General features: G+C 46.2%; 1 protein-coding gene across 1 annotated transcript in view; it reads right to left on the bottom strand.

The window, feature by feature from the left end:
- The window catches only part of LOC126516547 (tachykinin-like peptides receptor 86C), a 370,138-nt gene that overhangs the window by 52,187 nt on the left and 299,665 nt on the right, over positions 1-18,286 (bottom strand). Inside the window, exon 4 of the mRNA XM_055063916.2 lies at positions 9,086-9,282. Within this exon, the coding sequence (XP_054919891.1) occupies positions 9,086-9,282 (197 nt within the window). The remainder of the gene's footprint in view (positions 1-9,085; positions 9,283-18,286) is intronic.

Here is an 18,286-nt window from a genome sequence, read left to right as displayed (position 1 = left end):
GAACCATCTGTGAGCTAGAGAAAGAAAGAGAGAAATAGAATAAAGGCTGGGAGGTTAGTCGGATGCACGTCCTGTTTGCTACCCAGTACTGGGGCAAGGGGTTTAGGGACGAAAAGAGAGTGAGAGGAGATATAAAGGGCACAGTTTCGTGCTCATTTAAAGGTTTGCACCGAGTCTACAGACGGTTGCCAAGACCTGTCGACTTGAGGTACTTCAACAATGCTTTCATGGCTTTCTGTGCCATCGACGCGTACGGCCATGGTCCGAGGGTCTTCATTTCCGAAAATGGTCTAGAGTCCAGCTGGTTCGTTGCTGTCCGGAGAGCTTCAAGCTCGACGTCGTACTGTGGACAGAGGCATAGGATGTGTTCAATTGTTTCTATAGTTGCTCAAGAGTCGCACATGGGTATATTCCCCATTCCAATGCGGAACCAGTAGGCTTTCATAAATGCCACCCCGAGCCAGATGCGGCACAATATTGCCGCCTCAGAACGGCAAACTTTTTATGGCACTTGTAACTTTAAGGATGGATCAAGCCTATGAAGATGACACTTCGGGAGGTTGGGATGAGACCAGTATTTGTGTGTCATAGCTTTAGCCACGATATGAAGCTTTCTTACAGCGTCGGTTCTGGATAAGGGGATTGGAACTGGTCGGGCTTTCAGATGGGCAGACCGGACGGCTTCGTCGGCGAGGTCATTACCAGCAATGCCGGTATGTCCAGCTAGCCACTGGAATATAATTTCATGCCCTTTAACGATAACTTGATGGTGGTCTTCTCTTATTTCATATGTGCGCTGCCCATGAGTCCTATGGTATAGGGCAAAATGTAGACTCCGACGTGCGGCCTTAGAGTCGCAAAAGTTGACCGATTTCTGAGGTGTCTCTTGCAGGAGGTATTTGACAGCAGCACGCAGGGCAGCAAGCACAGCCGCCATTGATGCTTTCATGTGGCACACTTTGAATTTCGTTGTAGTTTTCGTAGCCGGAATGACAACAGCATCTGAGAAGCTGATAGGTGAGACTGAACCATCAGTATAGATGTGTATTCGGTCCCCGTATGCTTCATTGGTTAATAGCAGCGTCATCTCTTTCAGAGCTATTTTTGGGTGATCAGCTTTCTTCATTACGCCCAGAATATTTAGGCGCACCTGAGGCTGTTGGAGACTGCTCGAGGGAAATGAAGGCTTTGCTGTCAGCATGCATTTTAACAGAAGACAATTTGTATGGGTGATGATAACGCGAGAAAGATGACGGATATGCGTCCTGAGATAATCCACAGCAACGTATGTTTGGGTGGCATGATCTTTCGCGAGCACAATTGCTGTAGCTCTCGACGTAAAGCGAGGAAGAGGGAACGGCACTTTGTTCTTTCTGACGCGAAGGCATACGTCTTGGTTGTCGTAATAAGGCTGAACAGTATGCGAAACATAGGACAAATCTGTGCGGATGTAAATGAGAACGTTGCTTCGTTCCTCGCATGTGGAAGAAGCAAAAACTTCGTAATCAGAGAATCTGTAAGGAGTTAATACGTTCGGTTCACAAATAACAAGTATAGGAAACCGATTCTTCAAGACAAATTGGTTAAAATCCGAGATGCGCGATTTCAAGCCTCTGCCATTCCATTAAAAAATCGTCGCACTTATAATTTCAGCGTGAAAAGAAAGTATTCGGTGAGCCATGGTGCTTATATGAGGCTTCCAAGTACTGGATTCAGTGCATCTAGTATTTGCAATGCGCTTTGAGCTGTCAGTGTCTGCAGCTTGTTTAGTAGCATGCGAATCGTTTTTATTAATGATAGCACCGCTTTCCAATCCTGTTCAGTCCATTCACCAGCAGGAGATGCTTGGCGTCGACTACTTCAGTCGGCATGCAGGGATTCTGCTGGTGGTTGCCGTTTTGGCAACGCAGTCCAGGCTTCGGTGTCCGTATTCTTCGCAGTGCCCTTGTTCTTGTTCTTTGTAGACCTTTCTGATTTTCTAGGCCTAGGTGGCAATGGAAGGGGTGATAGTGTACGTGGCACACGCGTTACCGACGCAGAAGCTTTCCTTGAAGAATGTCGGCGACGGGAGCATCGTTTCCTGATTTTAGCGGCGGCTCCTCGATGAGAGGAACGATCCCTTGCCATTGTTTTTAATATAGCAAATTATTTCTTAATATTTGGGCAGGCCTTTGATGAAGCTTTATGATATCTGTGGCAGTTTGGACATTTCATGACAGTGGCCGCACATTTATCCGCGGCCTGTGGCTCAACTCAGAGGGGGCAGGCTGTTTCGTTCTCACAGACGCTGCCCACGTGTCCTAGTTACATGCAGTTGCGGCATTGTAGAGGCTTCGGAGTGAAAGGCAGGACAGGATGACGAAAGTGGCCCACCTTACCGCGCGACGGCAGACAGTTGCCCTTGAACACAATCTTCACGCAACGCAAGTTGCGCAGGCGCAAGACATCAACAATGATGTCATGATCACTCGCTACTTTAAGCAGAATTGGCAAGTCATTGCTGAGGACGGCCAAGTGTACGTCGTAAATGATACCGGTGATCACATCAGAGCACAGCGAAATGTGATAGCCCACCTGCGTGGCATCAAGACCTGTTATCTTGAGTAAGGCGCTAAGAGCACCCACTTGCACAACATCAATCGCAGTACATTTTTCTGAGTGTTGACTCTAATGTCCGTAATTTCGTTCGGCACCACGGTCGCCAAGCTGAATTCAGACAGATTGCCTATTAAGCCGCTTCATGTTACCGTTGGGTATCACAGGCATAAAAAAGATACTGTTGGCGTCCGGGCTCCGCGTGGACCCAACAGTTTGTGTACTGGAGAAAGAAGATGTCTTGATGTTCCTTCTCTTCACCTAGCGGCTCCGCAGAAGTTCGAAGTCGTCGTCATCAGAAGGGTTCTCACTGCTTAGTGAGCAGACATGGGTGCCCCCGCTGTCGCTGTCACCGTGTAGCTCGATCCGTTTCCTGGAGGCGGCCATCGCTGACGCCACCGGTTCCGGCAGACGTAGTTGACGGTGTACTTCCATCGCCACCGAACTAGGCGCGACAACTGATAGATACACTCGAAATATCACAAAAACAGCGACAGGACACTAACAATGATGTTAAGGAAAGCACAGGCGAAGAACTCTAACAGTTGCCATAGTCATAAAGTAAAGACGACTGTGTGGTCTGTTTGGCAATTTGCAGTTTCTTGTGCAATAAAGACTTTATTTCATTGTTTTTATAAACTAAGCCGGTCTTGCATAAAACTGCAAGCACCCTTCAAACTGGTTTTCAGCTAAACGCAAGAACAGGGCCAGGGATGGATGCACGACAATAGCGGCCCAGTCTACGCCTGTTGCAAAAAGGCACATTGAAATTTCCTGTAAAGAACGCAGAAGTAAAATCTTGTCCTCCTCTGCCGTTTACCGTTTACCGTTTACAGCAGACGATCGGCACAGCACCGTTAGTGAACAACTTTATGTACTTATGGGGAATCCGCAGAACGATGCGAAATGGATGAGTTCTTCGAAGCAGCCTGGCATGATACCAGTGAAATAAATGCAAGCAGTTTCGCTCACAATTACAGACTCACAAGGGCACATTTTCAAATAAAAGAACAAAAAATAAAAGAAAACACGAGAAGCGCCGCATGAGCACAATGACGGCCAACTAAGCATCACTCTTCCCTAAGCAGTTAATGTCCTTATCAACAAATGGAAGCGTTAACATTGCTGCGTTCGTGTTTACTGTGCCTTTCTTTTCTTTCGTCTTTTAAAGTCGACTTTTAAAAGTGCGCTAACATCCAGTAACCTACAGAGAACTTTATCACTGTACCTACATCTACACCCGTTATAGTATAAGCCCACGGACCCCGAGTTGAGCGAAAAAATACAGACTTCGGTGTCCGAGCAAGCCTTAACATGTCGGCTGCGCGTCTGCGTTCATACAGCCATGTTCAAGCTGCAGTATAGTGTCTAGAATATAGCCAGTATATTCTAGGCACTATAGCTGCAGCTCCTATTTCAAACCTCAATGTATGCAAACAGCGCAAAAGACACTGATGAAGCAGAATGCGATGCAAGAGCGCTCGTCATTGCAGAAGACCTCACCAACTGGTCCAAATCAACGTATTACTGAATGCCTGGACCGCAGGAATTTCCTAACTTTTCAGAGTACCCGTTCTGCTCGAATGCGTGTGCTCGTCGGTGTACTTGGAGGGAGTAGGAAATACTGCAATAAAGCGGTAAATGGAAGTCGTAGCGCATGAACCTATCTGGAAAAAGAAATGCGTTGTTGAGCGGAGTTTCACAAGAGGTACAAGTTTGCGCACTCCCGTGCTTAACGCTGATCAGTATCCGCACAACTGTTTGGGTTATTTTTTTAAATTTTGATAACACGATCGAAGTACGTGAACAATTACCGCCAGATTGTACAAAACTTCGCGAGCGAGCAAGCTAATTTCCTTGTTTGCGAAATGTAAAGTCGAATCCGACAGTGAATTCGAAAAAAAAAGCGCTGTTTACAGTTCAACATTGCATGAATGGATTTTGCGTGCCAAAACCACAAACTTATTATGAGGCACGTTGTAGTGGGGCACACCAAATCACTTTTGGTCATATTGAATTTATTGTGCTCCTAAATCTAGCGCACCAGCGCTTTTGCACTTCATGCCCATCGAAGTACTGCTGCCGCGTCGGGGATGGAACCCACGGCCCAGAGCTCAGCGGCCGCTATGTTCTTTAATATAAAGCACAAATGTGAAGCAGTGGTGACTTTCGTGAAGAAATGCACGCAGTTTTATAGTTATACAGCCAACCACTAAATAGGACGCCGCAGCCGTGTCAGTAACGGTGGAGGGAACACATGGAGCGTTCGGTAGTCAGCCTGGCGCTTGTGTTTAATTCGCGAATAATAAGCGTATGCGCGCAATACCTGCTAAAATATACGAGAGGCGACGTAGTTACTCTTGAGCATGCAAATGGACCGCATTCTATTCTACCATGTTTCTGACCAGAATTGTGGCGCCGCAATTAGGACGCCGGTGCTATAGAAACGAGGCGGGTGGGCATACCCCTATTGCATTTGAATCTGTAGTCCGCGAGCTTAGGTATACTGCTGCGTCACAATTCTCATTAGAAACGTGCACCAACTGGCCAAACCACGTGTCTAATGAATTGTACCTTGAAGCTCCAAAATCCCCATTGGCCAAGGCGTATTTCAATTGTAGCAGCGGCCTGGTATGCGAGACGTAGAATACGTCTATTCGCGGTGTGTATGATAACAGCGATACTGAAGCACACAGCGGTCACGCGCTATTCCTGTGAATGATGTTGGGTTTGTTTACGGTCGTAAAAAAATTGCTTAAGAAAGCATACTGGGAAGCATTGCATTATTTGTTGCTGTTTTCGATGGGCAGCACGTACCGACGGTCAAATTAAATAAAGAAAAATGGGCGCGTATTCCCATAAAGTAGCTGCGATATATACAGAATTGTTCGCAGGCGAATGTCAGCCAATCGGAATTACACATTTATTAGTGAAGACGACGTGCCAATATGAAACAGCAATTACGAACGAACACCTTAGCAAGTTAGGATACTGGATCAGGGAATACTGTTATAGCATTATTTCATTATTTTTAACTATTTCCTTTTCAAAGCGCGTAGGGCATGTCAGGAAGCTCACTTTTTAAAGTATTTCTGAAAACAGTCATTAAATGCCAGAAAAATCGCAACGTTCAGGTGGCTAATTATCGTAGTTGCGCTAATAAGTTCATCATTACTTCCTTAATTTGGGCACATGTGGAAATTACGGAATCGAATGCGCAAAGCAGATAGGTTTTCTAACACACTTATGAGGCTGCCCGGAAAGAAAGAAAAAAACGTCTGTTTCGTGATGCGAAGCGCTCTAAATCTTGTTCGAAGTGCCACAAGTACGTTAGATGCCTGCGCAAATCATTGTATATCCTTAATAAAACTGCCGATACTAGTATCAGTGTCAAAATATGCATCTCCGAAATATAAAAATTGGCAGAGGCTTAGCTTGGCTAAGCCCAGTGGATTGCGAAAGCAATCTTCTGTTCAGGTTGTAGAGTTCCATACTGCTCATCGAACGTGTAGATGCAGTCTCGTCGCCATTTAAAGCATCCATAAGGCTTGCTGTCGAACGATCAGGTGTCGCCAAAGTCGCGTCAGCATTGAGAGCATGCATGATACTTGTAGATGCACCCAGATCAAGAGATGTTGAACGCATTCGCCTGGCTGCATAATATGCACGCCGTTTAGCTAAACGTTGTTCCCGCTCTTCATCCGTTTCTTCCGCACGCCGCCACTTCTTAGCTGCAGCACATCGTTGCAGCTTCACCTTATACACATCATCCGACATACCGTGGAGGATTCGCTGGGACGACTGCGACGAGCCGAGTTGGGGGGCCGCTTTTCCACAGCTGGCATGACGTCACGTAGAGCGAGCGCCTCCCCCACGGCAGTGGCGCGTGGAGGATTCGCTAGGACGATCGCGACGAGCCGAGTTGGGGGGGCCGCTTTTCCACAGCTGGCATGACGTCACGTACAGCGAGTGCCCCTCGCGGCAGCGGCGCGCAGCTGCAGCATGGAGGCTTCGCTGGGACGATCCCGACGAGCCGAGCTGGGGCCCCGCTTTTCCACAGCTGGTATGACGTCACACATTAGTCACGGTAAAGGTCAATGGTGGATTCTCCGGGACGACGGCCAAGAGCGGAAACCTCGAGCAGTATTGCTTTTGCAATAAAACGCAGTTCCCACACCTCCCTGTTAAAACATACCCTGGCCATCCCACAAACATTGCGGGAGGAAAGTAACTATGTGGACACTCCAGGCGTATTCCTGTCGTCGGCGTCAACGTGATGTTCCGTTTAAAGTCCAAGGGCGATAACACCGTCGCTGCACCCCCCACGCTGTACGTGCGAGTGAAAACGTATGCATGCCGTTGAGCCGATGATCACGCCTCAACCTCGCCCGCGCGAAAGGGAGGAGAGCAGGGAGGAAGCGCACCGTCTTCCGTCGCGCGCGAGGCACCCAACGTAGAGAGGTAGTGGGGGAGGAGAGGGGTGAGGGGCGCGACGTTCTACTCCGGCTGCAACTGCGCATGTGGCGGCTGCGCGCGGTCGCGCGGCCGCACCTTCAGAGCGATCAGCGTTAGCGGCAGAGTCTAGGTGCGTCGACAGCTCGTAGCTTTGTATACGCTTTGTGTTCTCGGCGCTCAGTTTGCGTTGAAGTGATAGACAGCACGAATGTCATATCGCCCACTACTGCTGCCGCGCTTGCTAGCGCCAGCGTTTCGACAGCGTGTCTGCGGTCATCTGGTGTGATGTCTTCATGTTTGCTGTGAGCGCTGACACCATGATTGTTAATTTAGTTAACAAGCCAATGTTTACAAGTTGATAAGGTCGATAAAAGTGATACCCTTACTTCTAAGGCTATCTGCTAATTCGCTATCGCAGTCGATGCTTATCCTTTGTGGCGAAACTGCGAATTTGCAAATCGCTTAATTACTACGTATGCCTAGCTGCAAACGCACCTTCCCCCTCCTCTAAAAAAATTAAATTGTGTGGTTTTACGTACCAAAACCATGTCCTGATTATGAACCACGCCGTAGTGGGGGACTCCGGAAATTTGTAACACCTGCGGTTTTTTAACGTGCACCTAAATCTAAGTACACGGGTGTTTTTGTATTTCTCCGCCAGCAAAATGCGGCCGCGGTAGCCGGCATTCGAATGCCTCGACCTTGTGCTTAGCAGCCCAACACCATAGCACCCCCCTCTGATAAAGAAGAGCAAAGTAAACGCTACGGGGGAATTTTTTTTAAAGATTTCATGGGGTATATGGGGGGGGGGGGGGAAGACGAGTGAGTAGCGGGAAAATTTAGGTAGTCTCAATAACGTAGATATAATTTAGTAAGTGCTATATACGTGCACGATAAGAAAAGTATATTACCAAAGCTTTGAAAGCTATTCACTTCGTTATGGCGCTATTGTCCGGCTTTTGTAGTAACCTAACAGTCGGAACTTCGACATCTATGACCGGCTATTAAAGCGAAGCTTCTTTTTTTTTTTGCGAACCCTCCCGGTCTTTCTTGAGCATGGCTGCTGGCTGGGTGCTCCAGTTGCATTGATGAATAGCTCATACTTGAAAAAGAAGATGAATTGAACGACGTACCGTACGCTGGGATCGAAACTCGGCCCCCAAGCCCCGCATGCCCGATGCTCGAACCATTTGGCCACAATAAAATTTCTCGCTTTTCTTTTCTCCCCCCCCCCTTCCTACAGGTTCGTTAATACTTTCCATGAACTATTAGTGAAGTACACAATTGTTACCTTACAATACAAATAGAAAGCAGAGTAAAAGCAGCCAATCACCGCATGGGTCGCCTAGTTATTTAAAAATTCCTTGAAGTCTACCAGGGGCTCCATCCTGGGCAGCCAGTCAGGAACAAACTCTTGCGTTACATTGAAACACTCTTTAGCCAACAATTGCACGTGTACTTGTATAGTACCAATACCAGAAAACTCTTTGAGATATTTGCCGTGTCTTGATGAAAATGATTTGTATACTATCGCAAATACCCACAATCGAAATTTGAACAACAGGGTGGCGGAATTAAAATAAATCAGAGTAAATTAGGAATGCAGGCAATAGACGTCACATTGGCACAGCACGGGTGCTTGAGAGCACATGCGTGCGCGCTAGTATACTTTACGCCAAAGATGCAAGACTGCAATGGTCAAATTGATACCATTTCAATGACCTATCTGGATAAAAACGTAGAAGGAAGCTTCTTTTTTTAACTTGCCACATGCTAACCAGGAAACAGACTAAAAAAAATCCTTGTTTGACTTTGATCGGACTGAGGTGCCTGAGATATATGCTAACTTTAGCTTTAAGCAATATTATAGCGATCTTAACACGACTGTTGAAATAAAGAAAAGCGTCAGGCTTTACAACCATCCTGTATGAGAAAATCAAGCCTCCAAAATTTCCGTCACAACCAGGTTCTTCCCCTGCCTTTTCATATTCGCTCTCCAGCGCGCCGCGCGAAGCTTTCGTGCCCCTAATTGTACCTCTTGTTCATGCAGTAGTAGATGATGGGGTTGCACATGGCGTGCGACATGGCGAGCCAGTACATTGCCAGGTACACGTGCTGGATGTGGTCCAGGTAGGCCACGTGGGGGTTGTGCGACACGTACAGGAAGTACGCGTGGTACGGCAGCCAGCACACGGCGAACAGGAGCACCACGGTGAACAGCATCTTCACCACCTGTGAGGTCAACAGCAAAGCGATTTAATGCACAGTGCGCCAACTTCTGGTGGCAACAATAAATACATAAATACACAACAGCACGGCTCTCGCGGTGAACTAGTAGCAGCGCTCAAAGGATAAACAACTGTGATTTTCCGAGCGTGAAAGTAACTTTCCGAACGTGAAAGGAAGCCCGCGAATTCAGGCAAAGTGTCTCGAGCGGCCAATGGGGTGGCAATTTTTTGTGTAAATCGCGGGCTTTCACGCTTGGAAAAACACTTTTATGCAGCACGTATAGAGCAATAGAAAGCTGTGTCGGGAGTTATTCGTGATGCTCTGCAGTGTTCACAGTGACATCTCCCACCTAATTATTATATTTAAGAAGTTGACTAATTAATTAAGGCTAATTTTGTAATTGGTCTTAATTATTATTAAATTTTATTAATCAATTAAGCGGAATGCAAAAACTAATCTGAGTATCTCCAAGCGATCGCAAACAACATTACCTTGTCCAGATTATCGGCATTTGGATATTTTTAAATCTTGGTGCGTGGTGGTTGTTGGGACACCTTGAATACATCCTGGTATATATGCCCGCCGCGATAGCGCAGTGGCATTGCACTGCTGTACTCGATGTCGTAGGTTCGATCCTGTCCTCGGCGGCCGGATGGTGATGGGGGAGGAATGCGAGAATGCTCGTGTACCGTGCATTGGGCGCACGTAAAGGCACACTTGGTGGTCAAAATAATTTGCTGCAAATATTCCACCCACTATAAACATTTCTAGTGGCACCTCGCACACACAGGATAAACTGAATATACTTGGCGTATGAAGTCGCATTATTCAATAAAACAAATAAATAGGCTGACCAAAACAGCTAAGATAACATGTAAACTGCTTCGTTTTAAATACCAGGGCGCTCAGCTTTGGCGCGAATTTGTGATTGCTTGGAGCTTTACCCTATACTCGTCCTTATACGCCCTTATTCCTCAGGCTGTCTATAATTTCCTGGCGCCAAAAGCCTTAACAACATTTTACAGCGAAGCTCTGTACCTCTACCCCCAATGCATTTGTCGTGTCTTCGGGCCAAAATGCGGCCCGATCTCGGAGGTTGGGCAGTATTGGGCCGACCCGCGACGGAGGTGAAGCAGGCTTCAAGCACTCAGCGCCAAATAATAATAATAATAATAATAATAATAATAATAATAATACAAGATGAAATTTTTTTCCAGAAAAAGCTTTTAGTCGATGGGTACATAAGAATTGTTTGTGAATAGCGCATGAACTCACGAGCAGGAAGCAGTGCCATATACGCCAAGGACAAAATGTATGTACAACCATACACCCTTGACTTGCAAGTGAACAGTGCCTCTGACTGTGGTGTTGTCTGTGCCGTACAAACGAAAGACAGGATTGTGATATCCGCTGTGTATATATCTCCAGGCACACACAAGTGTGATATCGAGAAGTTCATGACCACGCACTTCGCATTGGTTAGCCACGATGACACCACCCTTGTGATCACTAATGGAGACTTCAATGTGGGCATTTTAAAAACACACAAGAAATGGTTCACTCAGTTTCTGCTAGAAGAGTTTCGTTTGAAGTGCACCACCAAACCAAGTCACTCAACTACTCAACAACGGTCGTGTATACATTTAACGTCGGCGAACATTCTGTCTAAGCTTGTAACCGAACGAATCAGTGGATATCACAGTAATCACAATGCTATCGTACCATTACCAAATGATGAAAATAAATACATGTCCCCTTGTCTAGCCCTGTGTGATGTGCTACAGTTTCGCTGGTCATCCACCTTCACAGAGTGGAATGGCTCCTCAATTTCTAGAACGCAACCCTTAGGCGCCCGTTCCTGCGTTTCGCGTTGGCGTCGCCCCCCGGTTTTATCGAGCGAACGAGCACAGCGAAGGATGAAAGAGCGAATGCGGAGGTGTATGAAAGACGGCGATAACGAAGAGAACACGAGGAGGAAAGCGGAGGAGGAAGTTGCGGCGAAACCATGAGGCGGCAAACGGAGGAGGAAGAGGGTATGGCGAAAGCCTGACAGGAAAAGCATAGGGCCGTGCAAGACGGACTCTGCGGCGACGACCACTACGACATGGCGCCAGAGTAGCGCACCGTCGTCTGTTCATCGATGGCGTGCGGCGAGCGCGTCGAACGACACCATATATGGAAGGAAAGCGCTGCTTGAGCGGAGGTCTGTCTGCGGCGGCTGCTGTGAATCGCGCCCACGTGTCACCCACTCGCTGCCTCTCGCGATCTCCCGATTAGCGAGGCAGCCGCGCCACGCTTCGCTCCGTTTGCAATGTGCCGCTCGAGACAGATTGTCCGTGCCAGCTAACATATCGTGAAATGAAAACACGTATAGAGCTGCGCTGAAATTTTGCATTAGGGAGTATCGTAATCAGTGAATTTTTAGAGCACAGCTGTTAGGCGCCCGCTCCTACGGCGAGCGTCGACGTCGGTCTCGGCGTCGGTGTAAACAAGTGAACGAGCACAGCAAAAGATCAAAGCGAACGCGGAGCACGGTGGGGGACTGAAAGACTCGAGGAGGAAAGCCGAGAGTAGGGTACAGCCCAACCAGAAGGCTGAAAGCGGAGGAGGTTATGGTGAAAGGGTGAGGAGGCAAGCGGAGTGCCGGCATGACCAGGCATGCGGCCAGCACGGAAACAAAGCGCCGGCGTTGGCTTCGGACCCACTGCGCATGCGCTACTTCGGCTGCGTCACCGCTGCCGCTAGAGAATGCGCTCCGCGCGAGCCGCGCGTTTCCGTGTCCACGATTTCTGTCTGAACAATGAACGACGCAACTGGTGGAAATGCTTCGTCTGCCGATGCTGCTAAACGAGCTGCCCGAGGAGAGGCTCAGCCCTCTCAGCGCCACTGCCGAGAGCACCTTGTCCTTCAGGATCAAATTATTTGCCATAATATATCGCGAATTCAAAACACCCAAACAGCTGCGCTCGGAATTCGCATTATGGAGTACCGTCAGTGGAAGTTTTCCTTCGTATCTTTACCCTACCATCACCCGGAGTGGTTGCTTAGTGGCTGTGGTGTTGGCCTGCTAAGCAGGAGGTCGCGGGATCAAATCCCGGCCACAGCGGCCGCATTTCGAAGGGGGCGAAAACACACGCATACTCAGATTTGGTTGCACGTTAACGTACCCCAGGAGGTCCAAGTTTCCGGAGTCCCCCTATACAGCGTGCCTTGTAATCAGATGGTATTTTTGGCGCGTAAAATCCCATAACTTTTTTTATTTAGTTACCCTACCATCCCCTCTTAAAGTCCTTTAACATAATGCTTCGAAGCTGCATCTCGCTCGTATCGCAGCAACGCCTTCTTGACGACTGATGGCCTGGAAGCTAGAAGCCATGACGTCACCAAAGTCGGCCAATGGTTTCACTACAGTACATACACTACAGAAAATGTGAAAACGTTTTTAGCTGTGCGTACAGGCAACGAGTAGCAGCACATGGGCGGGGTGTACCTAACGGGCACACGAATGTTCTATTGGCAGCACAAACCAAGATAGAACGTTTCATTACTTTTGATAAAAGTCAGTCCCAATTTCTTACTATTTTTCTTGCGCAAATGTTACTGCTATCTTCTCCTACACCTAAAGAACGTTGCTATGCCAAGGACGTCATAAATTTAATCTTTGAGATCTATTAGATTAAGAAGGGAATGCTTTTCTAATAAATCCAGAACACTCCTTAGACTTAGGGGTATTTTCTTATACGGCATTTGCTCTGTAAACTTTAGACTGGAATACCTTAGTTGGGAAGAAAATCACACTTGGAAATGTATCGACAGAAACAGTTGAACCGTCGCAATCGTGATTGACATGTGGCTGCGATATAGCTGCGGCTACGGGATTATCTCGGCACTCGTAGGTGGAATACGCCGCTATATAAACGTACATATAATTTTTCTTGTTACTACAAGGCATACGAAATACCTTACGGTAAGTCTCTATCGCGAAAAAAAAAGTGAAACTTAAGCTTCACAAATATAGTGCATATGGAGACACGGCCCTCTAACGCAATTTATGGAAGAGTTTAGAAACATATAAATCCAGAACACTCCTTAGACTTAGGGGTATTTTCTTATACGGCATTTGCTCTGTAAACTTTAGACTGGAATGCCTTAGTTGGGAAGAAAATCACACTTGGAAATGTATCGACAGAAACAGTTGAAGTGTGCAGACGCATAACCACGTAAGAACTTGGAATGAAATTTCAGATGGCTCTCTTTTGATCGAACACGAAAAAAAAACCGCAATTATGCGTATTTCCGGACTCTGCGTGAGTTATAAAATTGTGCTTTTATGATGCGGTAATTCTAAATAAAAAAGAAAGCGCTGAGTCGGGAAGAATGAGGCAGATAAGTGAAATTCGCCAGTGTTTATATGCAAAGTTAGATGATGCAAAGTTGGATGATGTTGGATGATGCCCAAAGGGCCGTAATAAAAAAAAACACAAACACATGCATACACACGAGAAAAACAAAAACAAAAATAGAAGCCTCGAAAACGATAATAGGTTGTCGGGTAATTTTTTTTTTACTTATGCCCTACTCCTAACAAAACTGGTAGCGTCTGCATTGTATTCCGGCCTCACGCTTGTGTTCAATGTGAGGGGTTATGGCCTCCCGATTAAGGGTACATGAGGGGTCACCGTACGCTACAGTCGTAAAATTTTGTTACCTCACACCTTCTAATCTTTTCTTTGTCTGTTTGAACATAGCTTTCTTGTGTTAAAACAAACTTTGTCATTCGCACAGGGTACGGGGGCTATGCGGAAAGAAAAGAAACTTAAAATACGCCGAATATTATTTAATTGATCAATTAGCGCATACATATCAGAATCCTATTTTCAATAGCATTAGAATGGATGCGAGAGGTATTCGATGGCCTACTGAGGACTTCAAAAAGCGCAACGATATTTCTAATCTATATATATATATATATATATATATATATATATATATATATATATATATATATATATATATATATATATATATATATATATATATATATATATATATTTGCATCCTTTTTTTACATCTTTTAATTGACCACTCTTTCAGAAAACTCTTGAATAGTACCACGTTCAGCCTTAATAATTGACTGTATACGGCTTCAATTTTGGCTGTATAATTGGATGAAGTGATGCTTGTTTACGTTGGCCAATGTTCCACAATAGCAGCCTTTGGCAAGTTTTGTTACCTCCCTCGCAGTGACGCCCCCATACGGAGCAGCGCATTAAGTTTATTATTGCCAACTAGGACGCCCCATTAAGGGTGACGTTGCGGCAAACCTGCAATGAAGCAAGTTTAGAAGGATCCATTGTGTCCTCACGCATGGAAAGCTTGGCTGCTGCATCTGCCACGTAAAGCAGCTCGACAATGGCCATCGTTGTTTCTCACATGCAGCGCATATTCCTCTTCGTCCCAGATGGCGATTGGCCATAAACACTTCTCTCATCGCGAAAACAAAAGATCTCTCTACATTCAAGAAGGCAGCGACCTCCAAGTCAGTATGACTGGCACATTACATGACCATAGAAATGGAAACGATTTCATCTCCTATGTGAGGTTAGAAGGCGTTACAAAGCAGTAACTGCACTTGATAGATGAAAGAGGGGAAGGTGAAGACAGCGTTCATCGGCCAGAAAGACGCGTTGAGAATCTTAATAATGATGGTAACCCGAAGCTAGTGCCTTAAAAACCCTCCCGCAGCCCGTATTTGATTCATCATTCGAAGATTTCGCTTACTCGCAGGCCCCTAATAAAGCGTTTCGGATGCTGGCAGGCCCCTATTTACAAACATTTCCCTGCCTACTAGCAATCAATATTTCTAACTCTAAATTTGTTGACAAATGCATGAAATAACGTTCACAATGAGAAGTCAGGACAACTGAGGAGCTTGTAAACGGTAAGCAACTGCTTTCCATTATGTGAGGAACCATAGTATTTGCAGTAATAAAACAAGGGAACAACATGTTACCAGATGCATGTACAGTGCTGTATTCGATGAAGAAATGTGACACTACAGCACCGCACATTGTTTTAAAGCGATGCGAACATAGTGAGACTGGCCAGATAATAAAGTGGCACCTATTTGTATACAGGCATCCTGATAGCGAGCCATTGTATTCAATGACTGGAAATTATTAAGCAGGAGTTATCTGCCCCGTCCGTTCGCTCGGGAACTGGTACTCCTGATGCAAAAGCCGCAGCTATCCTGCAGCAGAATCAATGGGCCAACACTCCTCACAACCATCGACCTGACTCCCTTATGACTGCAATAAGGCAACAATGGTTTTATATGAGCTATAGATGGTTCATGACTACTTTTAGCATGCATTCTGAAATTACAAACAGGACAAAGACACCTGGCCATGTAGAGGCAACACTAGACAGGTAACACAAGAGCAATTTGTCGTGTTGCCTCTTTATCCTGCCTGTACTTCTTGGATGTACACAATAATGTACTCGAACGGGTGTTTTTATCACTTCTATATTGAAAAAAAGAATGCGAATATTCGATAACTTCGAATAGTGAATTGCGGAATGAAATATAAATCACACAGCTGGAAACTGTTCAATTTCTATTCGCAATTTCGAATATTCGCGCACTTTTACAGAGAATATAAATATGAAAAAAAAAACATTAGAGAATAGAACTGGATCAGCGCCGCAGACTTGATGTCACACAATATGGTGCTCTCGCTAGTTTGACTAGCCAATTTGTGCCAGTGTAAGGGCGCCGCTCTTAGGCCTCATTAACAGCCGTCACCGTCACGACACCGGTTTTCACCAGGGTAGAGGGTTTCGCCGTCGTTTGCTTCTCAAAAGCGGGTCGCGGACGACGTAGAGCGACCCGAGAAGCACGTTGGCAGCTAGAGTTTGCATGTTGCAAGTTCTAGTCTGAAGCGTGTGTGTAACATATCTGAATCGTGCATCTAGTCTGAAGTGCAATAAACATTTCAAACTGAATATTTTGCGGTTGTAGTGCCATTTTTTTTTTGCCACTGCTTTTACTGTAGTCCTTATTGCCGACGGTACAGTTCTCAAGAACCTTGGTAAATTGCAAGCACTTTACACACATCGGCCTAGCTTCTATAGGCATTCGGATGTAGGGACTCGAAAGCAACTGCATAGAAATATTCTATAGAAATTTGCCTTTAGCATCTCTGAAGTAACTCGATAGAAATGTTCTATTGAAATTTGTATTTAGGACCTTAGAAACAACAACATGGAAATATCCTATAGAAATTTGTCTTTAGCATCTATAAAGCAACTCGATAGAAATGTTCTATAGAAATATGTCTTTAGCATCTCTAAAGCAACTCGATAGAAATATTCCATAGAAATTTGTCTTTAGTATCTCTAAAGGCACTCGATAGAAATGTTCTATAGAAATTTGTCTTTAGGATCCTAAAAGCTACTACATAGAAATGTTCTATAGAAATTTGCGTTTAGGATCTTAAAAGCAAGTCCATTCCGCGATTCTATAGAAATGTGTCTTTATAGTTCCTATACGAATGCGGTGGCCAAATAACTTTTGGAACTCCATAGGAAAATTCTACAGGCAATCCAAATAAATACAACACAGTTGTGTAGAACAAATTCAAAAGACTTTCTAAATAAACAAATTGAAGATTTTTGTAAGGGACCGGTGCTCTACGTTTCCGTCGCCAGCACAGTAACGGAGCCCCGCCCCTACAAAATGGACCCATGAGAAATTAAGCCGCCTCTAAATAAAGCCAGTTTACAAAGCTGAAGCTGGCAACAGCAGCGGCTGCTGCTTTGCTTAAATCTGCGTTCCACGTGTGGCGCATTCAATACTGAGCTGTGCGTTTCGGTGGTTGATTTAACAGATTTACCATTAGTTAACCATTATTTCAAGTTCAGTGCGTAATATAGATGATATTTCTCTAGGTTTAGGCGAACATAGGACCGGTCAATCAACACTGTACAAAACCGTGCTGATGTCGACGTCACCACCGCCGTTGCCTATTCTTATGCTGCTACGTTGCGCCAGCTGTAGGTTTTTTTGACGTGATCGTGACGCGCGAAATATTTGATGCCTGCGTGTATCAGGCCTCAGGCGCCCGTTCATGTGGCGAGCGTCGGCCTGAGCGTTTGCGTAACCAAACAAAGGAACGGAACAGCGAAGGATAAAAGAGCGAACGCGGAGTGGGATATGAAAGATGCGAGCCGCGAACGGCGGAGACCAGTGAATGCATCCTCTTCAGTGACGGGCGCATGGGAAACTGGTATCATGTGGACCCGCCCGACCACTCGATGCGTGCTCGTACCTGCGTGCTCGTTTCGTACTATCGTCTGCTCGCGTCAGCTCTCACTCTAACTGGTTTGGTTTGCTTGGTTTGGTCTCGTTCGCGCTTGTTTCGACTGACTGTCATGGTTCGCGATTGTTATTTACTATGATGTGTCTAAATCGAGACGTCCTGATGGAAAAGTTTCTGCAGACAGTACGCCATAGCCGATGTTGTACCAGGCGGAGCCTGAATAAAAGGACGCAGAGGCGACGGCCAGTACCTCCTTGGCTTTGGAACGCGGCGACGCCGCAACAGAAGCCAGCGCACCAACTTAATCCTGATCAGTGGCAACGACGTCGTTATCTTCCAAGACATGACTCAGGTTAAGAGCGAAGGACGAAGAATCTAAATATAGAGCCCACCTGTCAGCAGACTAAGAAAAAAAGCACGCGACATCTCGCATCTACCAAGTGGAGGTGAGATTTTCATGCTCACACGTGACTGCCTCAGCGGCTCGCCGTCAGTCTGTGTGGCGGCTCTGCCCCAGCTGCGTTTCACCGCCGGCGGGGCGCCATGCACGTTTTACCGCTAGTGTGTATGGGGCTTTCTGCGGCAAATATCGCTGAGGTATCGGCAGAGTAGAGCGCATCATGTGTTCACCGATGACGCCATCGATAAGTATGGCGAGCGCGTCAAAAAAAAAAAAGCGCTGCATG

Source organism: Dermacentor andersoni, chromosome 1 (assembly GCF_023375885.2).
Source record: "Dermacentor andersoni chromosome 1, qqDerAnde1_hic_scaffold, whole genome shotgun sequence".
Lineage (NCBI taxonomy): Eukaryota > Metazoa > Arthropoda > Arachnida > Ixodida > Ixodidae > Dermacentor > Dermacentor andersoni.
Note: the sequence above shows the minus strand (reverse complement) of the source record. Positions and strands in the feature narration are given on the sequence as shown.